General features: G+C 47.4%; 1 protein-coding gene across 1 annotated transcript in view; it reads right to left on the bottom strand.

Annotated features, from left to right (window-relative positions):
• HTR4 (5-hydroxytryptamine receptor 4) overlaps positions 1 to 12287 on the bottom strand; it is a 52124-nt gene that overhangs the window by 21736 nt on the left and 18101 nt on the right. Inside the window, 4 exon segments of the mRNA XM_031055286.1 lie at positions 3 to 98; positions 915 to 1068; positions 9297 to 9497; positions 11144 to 11269. Of these exon segments, the coding sequence (XP_030911146.1) occupies positions 3 to 98; positions 915 to 1068; positions 9297 to 9497; positions 11144 to 11269 (577 nt within the window).

Below are 12287 nucleotides of genomic sequence, written 5' to 3'. Positions count from 1 at the left end.
TAGAAGGCCACCACGGAGCAGGTGATGGCGTAGGGCTTGTTCACCATGAAGATGCAGTAGGTGGAGTTGGAGGCCTTGTTGAACTGCCTTTGCTGGATCTGGGGTGCAGAAGGGAGGGTGAGGCAAGGAAGGAGGGGAGAAGTGGGAGTCAGAGAATGGGTTGGGTTGGGAGGTGTCAACTACACGCTCATTATCTCAGTGCAATCAATCAATTCAGGAAGCTTTCTCTACAGCCTCAGGTCAAATGTAGTGCTCTCTTGGGAGTCAGAGTCTGTCAGCCCAGAAAGTCTAAAATTCTCAGCGTCCAGAACTCCAATAGGGAGGGACCTTAAAAATCCTCTTGTGTCACCCCCTGTCATGGGCAGGGACACCTTCCACTAGACCAGGTTGCTCCAAGCTCCACCCAGCCATCCTTGGACACATCCACCACTTCCCTGGGCAACCTCTGCCAGGGCCTCACCACCTCCCAGGGAAGGATTTTTTCCCAATATCCCATCTAACCCTGCCCTCTGCAGTGTGCAGCCCCTCCCTTGTCCTGGCACGACAAGCTCTTGTGTATTCTACCAAGAGAATAATCCTGCCTCTTATTTGAGAGCTGCAAAGGCTGAGGGGACCAAGGACCCCTGAGGTGTTGTTACGGGCCAGCCGGGCTGGGCCTCTTTTCCAAGGACTCCTCACTGAACTGAAAGTGAATGTGGCTAAAATCCTCTCCCAGGCCACCCCTGTCCCTGTCCCAGTCCTTCTACGACAGAGCCACCTCACCCCCTTAAAGACCCCTGCAGAAATTCAGCAGCCCCTCAGCACTCTCAACAAGAAGTTTCTCCTTCTTCTCCCCTTTCCCTGAAAATTGCTTTTTAGGGAACATCCAGCACCCACCCAGCACACTGGATCAGTGTCCCTGCTTGGCTACTCACCAGATCAATGATGCCAATGCTGTTCCAGCCCTGCATGATGGGGAGGAAGGAGATGAAGGTGGGGATCACCCAGCAGCCCCCCAGCATCAGCGCGATGCGCAGCGGGGTCATCTTGTTCCTGTACACCAGGGGCTGGCAGCAGATGGCATAGTACCTGCAGGGCAAAAACGGCTCAGAAAGCAAGTTCTTCATGCAGAAAAGCCAATTCTTTATTCCCATAACTCATTTTTCTGTAGTTTTCGCAGACTTTGTGTTTAACCCCAATTGGCTGGGTGTTTTCCTGCCACTCAGTTCAATGGTTAGGAGGTATTTGTGTGTACCTGTTAAGACTTTTTCTGTTCCCAGGTGTTTATGTATTTTCTTCGTGGATTCTCATGGGACAGATCTTTTGTTATTAAAGGTGCAAACTGGTTTTCTTCAAAAGATGAACTTGTGTTAAGTGACTTTCATTTTCAAGATTCTTTCACACGGAACTTAGCTAACTGCTTAGCTGTACTCAGAAAAGTAACAGACCTAAGCCCTGATTTGATAAAGCTTCTCTCTTAGAAGATTCCTACGTGTATACAACCCAAAAACAGGACAGAAAGAGTCAGAAGAGACTTCCAAGCCTTCTAAAAATGAAACTGTAAAGCCCTTTCTCCAGCTGCCTTTCAAACCGGAGGGAAAGCAGGGGTCTGTATCCTGCTTCCATGGCGCCCCTCACACAGGAACTTGGGACATTTCCCCAGGTTTTACAGTGGCTGGTGAGGAAAAGGCAGAGTTTTCTGCTTTCCAAGGAGAATGGGGCACAGGTAAATGCTGTGGGCTGTCTGAGGTGGCAGGGCAAGGGAGAAATCCCATATTCAGCCCTGGTCTCCCTCTGCACTGAGGATGTCCCCACCCTCCAAGGAACATCCCTTCCCTCCAGGCAGCCTGAGCTGAATTTCCTGCACTGGACATTTATTTTGACAAGGCTGCAAAAGCTGTTAGCACAAATTAACAAATTCTCCCAAAGCTGTGAAACTGGCAGTGAAATGAGGTGTGTTCTTCCATTTCCCAGGAATCCACCTCTTTTCCAGCTGGGCTTTACCCTTCCCAAGGACAGGGCAAAGGTGTCTTTGCACCATCAAAGGGATGTGCCCTGAACTCTCCTCCCTCCTCCTGATCCATTCCAAATATCCCAAGTACAACAAGTCCCTGCCCCTAAAACAGTAATGACCTAAAAATATCTTCTCAAAGAGATAAAAAAATCAAATTTTCTGTTTGTTTAATCTCTGTGCCACTCCCTGCAGGTGGATTTCTCCATCAGGAAGGGGTAGCAAACCTAAAACTGGAAATCTCTGGCTCTGAAATTATTATTTATTCCTAAGAAGACCAGATCAGCAAATATCCAATTGCAGACTTTCACTGGTCCTGACCTGACAATCAGTCTCATGTTCCCAATAAAATATTTTTTGCTCTTTAGATTTTTGGATTTCAGCACACTCTGTAAAAAAATTTTATGAGGGCAGCAGAACCATGAATTAGAGGAATTAAATTAGCAAGAACACATGTGTGTATTAAAGAGCTGCTCTTTGAGATGTGCATTTATTTCACCAAGATTTGAGTGGGAACCAAGAACTTTGTCCTAAACAGGCACAAAAATATAAGAATTTCCATTTTTTCCTAAGGCTTCTTTTTTTTTAAAGTCATGTGGAGTCAACCGAATTGCTTTATTTTGATAAAATCAGATGATATATTCCACACAGAGGCTTGAAATAATATCAAAGTGTCAAAAGAAAACATTTCTTAAAAGTCTCTTTGAAACAAGATTCAAAATGTCACAGGGGAAAAACGCTGAAACAGGCATTCAACTCCTGCAATTTGATAATTCCTCTGCTCTCCTCTGGTTTCCTGTGTGCATGAAAAATCAGCCTGTTCCTCTGGAAAGCTGCACTTCCAAAAAATAGGATTTGCCAGGAGCTGCTCTTTCAGAGCTGTGGGTGAAATGTTCCTCTGGTGGAGCTCCAGCTCCCCTGGGGCTGATCCCTGTCCAGGAAATGACCTTGGAATTCCAACAGGAATTTTGGGGAGGTTTATTGGGGCAGAGGGAGCTTCAGAGCTGCTCCTCTGACTCTCTACACAAAGGATCTATATTAAAAAATAAATTTAAACTATTTCATTGTTTCTTATCTCAAAGTCACCCACTGGAAGTGCTGGACATCAAAGGCATCAAAGGCATCAAAGGCAAGGCACCAGAGACTCCATTTCTTTGCAGAAAGGGCAAAAGAAGAAATCCAATAAATGAAAGGATAAAACCAGCCAAGCCAGCAGCCAGCCTTTGACAAGTTGGATAAGCAAACAGGAAGAGAAAACCACTGTACACTGATAATTAACTGCAGCAGGAAAACAATTCTTGCCAACAGTTTGAGTGATCACATTTCTCTGCTCCTCTCTCTGCTGCAGCTGAAAGAATTACACTGAATTGTTCCTGCTATTAAAGGCCATTAGAGTAAAAATTATGCCTGTAAAAATGACACCTTAAGCTCTCATATTTCTTCCCTCCCAGTGATTCAGCAGCAATTTTCCTCCACTTTCACGTCCGAAGATTTTATTTTATTTCACTTTGGCTGCTACCAGAACTTCCCCCGTGCTCAGGCAGCCCAGCTGGGCTCCTGCTGTCACTGTTTTGGGTGACAAAGTGCCCTGAGCAGGGTGTGGGTGACAATTGTGTGATGGGGAGGGAGGCAGAGGAGCACAGCACCCACTCCTCGGAGCCCAGCAGGGTTTCCATCCAGGGAAGCAGATATCAGACAGCTGTGGGTGCCACCAGAAGGCCTGGAAGTCACAGCTGGTGCAGGAGCTGCTGGTTTGATGTATGTGGTGGCCTGAGCATTTTAGCAGCTATTTATTCACTGGGAGAAAAGTGATTATATCTGTGAGGTTGTCAATAGTCTCAGTCAGAGGCTGGGATAAAGACCTGCTCTGCACTCCTGCTCCATTCCAAGCAGAGCTGTTTTCCTGGGCTCCCAGGGAATGCCTGTCACGTGCTGCTGTGGCAGCGTGATGGATGAACATACAGTGCAATATATACACATGATTAATACCATGTCCAGGCCCAATTAAATATTAATTCTCTCTATTATCAGTCAAGTTCCTTGCAAATGTTCACTTCCCTGTTCCCTCCAGCAGAGCAGCTGGTGTGAAACCTCCTCTCCTCTGCAATGACATTCTCCACTGAAGGGGAAACGCAGGAATCCCTTCCCAGAGCTGCAGCTCTTCCAATAAAGCAAAAGTTATTAAAATACTTCTCCTTTTCCTTATCAGACATTTGCCACAGGAATGAATCTGGTGCTAATATTTCACAGGTGGCTGAAAAGAAGAAATCCATCATTTCTCTGGCCTTATGGCTCTTCTGGCCACTGAAAAAGTCACAGAATCACAGCGAAGGTGAGGAATCCTTTGAACTACAGGAAGGGACTTGGGAAGGGACCTTAAAGATCATTGATTTCCACCCCTGCCATGGCAGGGACACCTTCCACTGTCCCAGGAGATCCAAGCCCATCCAACCTGGCCTTGGGTGCTGCCAGGGATCCAGGGGCAGCCCCAGCTGCTCTGGGCACCCTGAGCCAGGGCCTCACGTCCTCCCAGCCAGGAATTCCTTCCCAAATCCCATCTATCCCTGCCCTCTGTCAATGGGAACCATTCCCTTGTCCTGGCACTCTTCTTCCATCTTCCCCCAGGCACTGGAAGGTCCCAGCTGGGAGCCAGTTCCAGAGTTCCTGCAGCTCCTGGATCTGCCTGCCAGCAGCACAATGGGCTGTGGGCCATGGCAGGCAATTATTGATCTATCCAAACAGCTCCTCCATCCCCTGGCTGTGCCAAAGCTGCCCTGGAGTGCTCAGCTCCTGCCTCAGCCCCACTGAGGCTCTGGCCACAGCACTGCTCCTTCCTTCCTGGCCCCTGGGCACGGCAGAAATGGAATTACTGAGCTGCAGGAGATCATTCCCTGCCCCTGGAGGGAAATGAAAGCATCTCCTGGTTTGCAGAGCAGTTTGGAGCCGGGAGCCTGCAGGCACCACCCTGCAAGGAGCTCTTCAGCTCTCACAGACAGACAAATCCACCCCCAGCCTTATTAACAGCCTGCCTCTGGGGGTGGCCCACACTTCAAAGCATTTGGTGTCATGTGCATATGGAAAATGATGTACAGAGCATATGCTGGATCATCCTGGGGCCAGGATGAGCCACAGAACACTCACTGAGCACTCACACTGAGTAATATTTCACCCCCCTTAAATCATCTAAGAAAAAATACACCAAAAGATAGGAAAACTGGAAAAAAGAAGACAAAAGGATGGAAAAACTGGAAAAAAGAAGGCAAAAGGGTGGGAAAACTGTGGGTGCTACTGGCTCTCTCCCAAAGTGAGGGTGCAAGTGTCAGTGGGAAGTCACTGCCCTTGTCCTTGTTCCTCAGGGAATCCAGACTGGGACAGAGTGTCCAGCTGAGCCCTGACCAAGTGATGAACCTAAGGAGCCACAATTTCAATTTATTTGCGCCTTTGGGAAATTAATCCAACACTGCTGTTGCTGATATTTCAGGTTCTGGCCTCTGTATAACCAGATTTTAACATTTTTTGGAAAGAACAGCTCTTTCTATTTTCCTTTTTCCCACTGAGCAAATAAGCTTTGGGCTCTCATTGTGCCAAAGAAAACAAAGTTCTGCATCGTTGGTCCAGAAAAAGAAAATGTCCTAAAATGATTATATCTAACAAAATTAAATTCTTATTAGAAAAACAACGGCCTGCTGGTGTTGAGATAATTACACTGAGAAAAATGCTAAAGAGAACAGTTAATTGGAGCTGGATAAATTTAGCAGGGAACACAAACAAATGTATGTTGCCAAATGGAGAGAGAGGGGGCTCCTGATGGTCCCTGTGAGGCTGAGGTGTGTGAGGGTGAAATAAATGAAATATTTCTGGAGGGTTTGCAGAGATGAATAAAGGGCAGAGCGTCCCTCAGCCCGTGCTGTGGCCATCTGCTCTGGGATTTTCCTCAGAGCTGCGTTCTGCAGTCCCTGCCTGGTGTCCTGCCTGGCAGGGACAGCTCCACAGCTGTGTCACCTCTCTGTGTCACCTGCCTTGGGGACAGGCCCAGCTGTCCCTGCCTGCGCTGCCTCTGTGCTCCCACCTGAGCTGTCAGATCCAGTGAGACAGGCACAGCAATTTACAACCTGGAATTTGGGGCGTTTAATCAGACTGTAGCCATTAATTACTGCCAGCTAGGCAAAGTTTAATCACTCTCCCCACCAACAACCTCCCCCTGGCCCTGGGCAGGCAGGGATGTTCTGTAGGGCACAGCAGCTTCCTCCCAGCCTGGCAAACACCCTGTGCTCCCAGCCACAGCCTGGGCATCCTTTGGGCACCAGGCAGCCCCTCGTGCCCCTCTGTGATCCACGGGAAGGGGACAAGCAGGGAATGCTGGGCTGGAGCACAGGAGCAGGGCAGTGCCCACCGTGTCCCCAGGGCCACGCTCCGTGCCCTGGCACAGGGACAGGGCTGCTGTCACAGGATGTCACCACAGGGCTCGGGAGGCTTTACAGCATCACCTCTCCCACGGGGCTGAGCTAATTTGCTGCCCATTAACGGTAATTAATGTTTGCAAGCAGCACAAGGAGCAGCTGTCACTCTCCGGCTGCATCTGCCGCGCTTCAGCCCCGGCTTAGCAGGGATTTTGGGCTGGGCCTGAGTGTAGGATCAGTTTGGGATCAAAGGACACACTCAGGGCTGGTTTGTGGTGTGCAGGGGTCTGAAACACCCCAGCAAACAGAGCAGCCACAGGGACACAGCCCTGGGGGCCCTTCCCGGGCTGGGGCAGCCAGGAGGGGGCAGGAGGCAGGCAGAGGACGCTCCAGCTGCACCCAGAGGTGCCAGATGTGCATCCAAACCCCAAACCCCGGACATCTGGGACCTGTTTGTCTCTCTGTTGTTTTCTCCAGCCCCCAAAGACTTTGAGAAGTAATTGCATTGCAAATTGGACTGCAAATATTGGAGGAGAAAATTGCCTCTCCTGACAGGTTCGCTGTATTTGGAGGCTCCATCAGAGCTTCTGGGTCTGTTTATCTGCAGTGCAATTATGTTTTATTGCACTGGCACAAAGAATGGACATGTATGCATAAAACATGCAATAAATAAATATTTCAAGGGTAAATCTCTCTAATATATTAGAATATCAAAGAGATGATGAAAAAGCCTAAGGCAATGGCAGCAAACTTTGGATTCAGTGAGCCCTGAGATACCTTTGCTACCTTGGAAAATCCCTTTTCCCACTGAGACTGGCAGAGGCTGTCTGCAGTACTTCTCTCCCTGTGTCTGAGCAGTAAAATCAGTTTATTATGCGGTGATTTCTACAGATTTTCTCCAATGCCTTTGAGAATTCAAGCCTCAGAGTTTGTTTCCTTCTTTTCCAGAGGCAGCAGTGGAAATAGATACAAGACTTTATCAGATAAAAGTCTTTTCAAGCAACACTTTGTGAATATGCTGAAGGGAACGACTTTCATACTGAGTCTTTAGGATTAGATTAACCACCCAGTTTTCTTAAAAAACCCCTTAAAACTCACACCTGCATGCCCTGAATTAAAACAGAAGGCAAGAAATAGATCACAGAAAAACTACCAACTAGAAGCAGCACACTGCCATAAATTCTGAATGAACACAAGAGCAAACAGCTGAAAAAATTGAATTAAGTCCTGGGAAGGAAGCAGTGCTGCCCCTGCAGCCCAGGGAGGATCGATGCTGGGCTGAGTCATCCTTCCCTCCACAGAAACCTCTCATTCATCCACCTGCTCTGCCCTTTTGGGGTCATCCACCCCCTTCTCCTCATCTATTCTGGCCCCTTCACACTGTTCTCAATCAGTCCTTGCTGTGGTAAAAACCAACCCCAAACCAACTAAAAAATGTCAGAGAAATTCAGATTAATGCCAAGGGCTCAGGTGAAGGGCTGTCCCTAAAGCATCAACTGCAAGCCCAGGCTGTCCCAGGATCTTGGGGACAGATGGGGACAGGCAGCAGCAGCTCTGGACATGGGGGGTTCTCAAGGAGAAAGGGGGAACCTCCTTTCTGTGCCCCCACACAGGAGGTTCCCCATCCCCTGCTGCAGATCCAGGGCTGAAATCCCATCTTCCCTTCTCTCCACAACCCTCTCTATTTAATTAAGAGCCTGGAGAATCAAACTCCAGCATTTCAGAGAGCAAGGTCGTGTCCAGAGCACGGTGCCCAACATCTGCTTTCCTGGTAATTGGCCCAGAGTGGCAATTTGTCAATGGTTTGAAGATAACGAGCTTCCCATTTGTGTTCCAGCCATCTAAACTTGCAGATAAGGACAGGAGCTGTGGCTGTTGGATGTCAGCTTCTCTCTGGATACAAAACTGCCCGTGCTGCTGCCCTGCCTCCCACCCCACAGCACTGCTGCCCATCAATACAGAGGTTAAGCAACTTTTTTTTTGAAGTCTGGCTGCACTCAGACTCTCAAGGTACTGAAATGTCACATATTTAAATATCAGCTGTCACAATAACAAGAATAATTATGGTTATTTTGGCCCTGTTAGCAATAGTAAGTAACAGGGTTTTTAAAGGTATTGAAATCTCCACACAGAATTCAAAAAAAAAACCCCAAAACCCAACCTCTAAAAATATTACTAGAATAGCCAAAATGTTTTCTATTGAGTGTTTGTCTTGTGAAAAACTTTTATGGAAGTTCTGCCATTTACCCAAAAATCTGCAGACAGCAGTCAAACAGAATTGCTCACCGTAAATTATTGAGGCTTTGGGCTTTATTTTCAGGTGGCAAGAAAAGTTTGAAAGAAAGGAAAGTTTTTAGGATCTCCCAGGAGATTCAGGCTGGAGAAGACCTGTGCCCAATCCCCACCTTGTCACCAAGAGCACTGAGTGTCACATCCAGGTGACACCTCCAGGGATGGGCTCTCCAAACCTCCCTGGGCAGCTCCAGTGCCTGAGCTCCCTTTCCATGGGGAAATTCCTGCTGTGCCCACCCTGAGCCTGCCCTGGTGCAGTTCGAGGCTGGTTCCCTCATCCTGGGAGCAGAGGAACCTCTTTGCTGGAACACCCTCTGTGCACAAAGCTCAGCTCCCACCTCTGGACACATTCCAGGTGTTTTTACTCCAAAGGAGGAACAGAACCACACCTGGTCAGTGCTGCCAGCACAGCTGTGCCCAGAACAACCCAGCCCCTCCCCAGAAATCTCATTCTATACCAAATTTCTCTGCCTTTAGCAGGATTCTCTCTGAAATCAGCCCCTGGGAGGGATTTATTGCTCTGCCATTCCAGCAGGTCCATCTTTGCCCTCTGGCAGCTCAGGATAGCCCAGAACCCTCAGAGCCTTGCAGCAGTGCCCCTCTGCAGCTCGTACCTGTCCAGGGAGATGCAGCAGAGGTGCAGGATGGATGCTGTGGTCAGCAGCACGTCCAGGGAGGTCCTCACCAGGCAGAACATCTCCCCATAGATCCAGTTGTCCTGAACCAGCTCCATGGCTCCAAAGGGCATCACCAGCACCGACACCAGCAGGTCAGCGAAGGCCAGGGACACGATGAAATAGTTGGTCTTGATTTTCCTGCAAGGCAGATCACAAAATTAAGGTGGGTTCAGTGCAGCAGCCTCCACACATGGACAGAGATTCCAGCTTGAATTTGGGTTTAATCTGCTCCATCACACTAGAAGCTCCTCTCTAACAAACTCCTCACTTTTTATGGTCACCCTGGCATGCTCCTGGTTTTTAAAGCTGAATATCCACCATTTTCCTGGCCTAAATAGATCTTTTTGCTCACCCAGAGGAGGCAAATGGATGCTCACAGGCCTCTGCATGTGGCTCAGCCTCACAGCTTGCACTGGAGACTCTGGGGTGGAGGAAGGGGATTTTATTTTAACTTGTAAATGGAGAAATTCCTTCCAGAAAGAACTGAGAATAATCTAGACTGAAGCTGTAATTTTAACTTGAAGAGTACTTTTTAAATCACAACAATAAAATAGAATTAAATCCATTAAAAATCCCACGCAGCACATGAATAGAGGCTGTTAAATCTCTGTTTCTGCTCCTAAGGCTAGGCTGACAATTCCCAGGGTTAGCAGCAGCCTGGAGACAAGAATTGTGCCTGTGACCCCCTCAGATCATGGGCAACATTTGCTAAGTTGTGCTGGTGCTGCACAACCTCAACCAGACCTTGGTCTGTGTGCTGCTGATGAGCTCATTGGGAAATCTGAGGTGCAAAAGGGCCAGAGGCCAGCCTGGGATTTGCTGCTTAGATGTGCTTTTCACTGATTTGCCTGGTTTTCACAGTTAGCTGGCTCGGACTCTGAGAGTCACAAGCTTTTGTTATCATTCTGATTCAAGTATTTTTCTTTCAAGCCTTCTGATGAAATATTTTCTTCTATTCTTTTAGTATAGTTTTAATATAATATATATCATAAAATAATGAATCAGCCTTCTGAAACATGGAGTCAAGATTCTCATCTCTTCCCTCGTCCTGGGACCCCTGTGAGCACCCCCACAACCCACGACAGATCCCTGCTGTTCCCCAGCCAAACAGCCTGTTTGATTGCTCCTGAACAGCTTTTACAGGCAATTCAAACACTCCCAGTGCTACAGAGCCATTGGTCCGGTCCCTACAATGAGGCATAGTCAAAACCCCCAGAGTAAAAAGGGGGTGAAATGTGCCTTTCTGTGTAATGCCAAGGCCAAAGGGAAAACTGCTTCAGTAAAAGACAAGAGAGATAAAGGAGAGACAGAGACGCTGCGGAACAGGGCAGGGACACAAGAAATTCCTTCTGATAAAGAAGAATCTAACAGCAAAAGTCACTGAGAAATTCGTAAAATTAGTATGTATGATGAGCCTATTGTGAAATTGTATGCATATGCATTTGAAAGGGGGATAAAAGGAAGGGCTGGAGTTCACAAAGGTACGCGTGCCCTTTTAGGGAGAGCAATCCCTGCATGCGTCCAGCGCTGTAATAAACATACCGGGCTTTACGACTTTCGCAAAGTTGTAGAGTTTTTCTCTCTCTCCGCGCAACAACACCCCCCAGACTCTGAACCAGCCACATTTCAGGAGAGCTGTTACTGCTTGGACCCTCTGTCAGCCAGCCAGACTGGTTTATGGATCTGGGCTGGATTTCTTATTTATCCCTGGATTAATGCTTTAAAAAACCACAGAGCAGCTCGTGCTGCAGCAGCCGGGAGGGGCTGTGTCCAGGGGGGCTCACCTGAGCTGCCTGTCCCGGCACACGGCCACCATGACCAGCAGGTTGCCCAGGATGGCCATGAGGATGACGGCGGAGATGAAGGAGAGCAGCAGGATCTTCTCCGCGATGCCGAAGCCCTCACTGGAACTGGGGAAACCAGAGACAAAGGTGTGAGAAACAAGGCTCGCTCTTTAAAAGTGATTTTAAGTAATTTTTTCAAAGTTTAATAAAGGATAAAAGGGACAGTACAGTTGGGGTGCTTGGCAAACTGCCCAGAGCACACCAGTTAGTTAAAACAACTTTCCTTATATACTTTTTCATTGCACTGATCAGATGCATATTCATGAAGATTATACATATTCAAATTTTCCTTTGAGTTCTTTTACATGTTCTGGGAATTCTTTAGTTTTGTTTGACTCCTGATCCATGGTGCAATAGTGCAGATTTGAGTTTTGGAGGTCATGTATGTAATTTCTTCACAATGTACATAATATTTCTTCACAATTCATATGTCATTTCCTCACATCTCCATTCTCTTTACATACAAATAGTTATTTTCCATGCAGAAGCACTTTGGGTTTGTTTGTTGGGGTTTTTTTTGGTTGGTTTTTTTTTCCTGTCGTTTTTCCATTTTTTTCACAAGGTTTTAGTATGGTAAAATCACAGAATGGTTTGGGTTGGAAAGGACATTAAAACTGATCTCATTCCACACCTTCTGCTGTCCCAGGTGCTCCAAGCCCTGTCCAGCCTGGCCTGGGACACTCCAGGGATGGGGCAGCCACAGCTGCTCTGGGAATTCCATCCCAGCCCCTCCCCACCCTCACAGGGAAGGATTTTTTCTTACCTGTAACCTCAATTTCTCCTTTTCCATTCTGAACCCATCACTCTTTGTCACCACAGTTCCTGATGTGATGTGACAAGGACTAATGGGTTCAAACTTTCCTCAAGACAAGCATTTTACATCTTCAGTTTTGAAATCTACATAATGATTTACCTTTTTCTCTCTTCACTGTGCTACAAAACACAAAACAGTCTGGCTTTTTTTACCTCCTTTTTTTTCTTTTTTTTTTTTACTTAGTAATTTTTCCAGAGTTAGGAGAAGGAAATAATTTTTGGTTCCAAGCGCTAATTTTCCCCTTCTCTGAGATCAATAATCTCTTTCAGA

Source organism: Geospiza fortis, unplaced genomic scaffold, assembly GCF_000277835.1.
Source record: "Geospiza fortis unplaced genomic scaffold, GeoFor_1.0 scaffold55, whole genome shotgun sequence".
Classification (NCBI taxonomy): domain Eukaryota; kingdom Metazoa; phylum Chordata; class Aves; order Passeriformes; family Thraupidae; genus Geospiza; species Geospiza fortis.
This window is presented reverse-complemented; position numbering and strand designations above follow the sequence as displayed.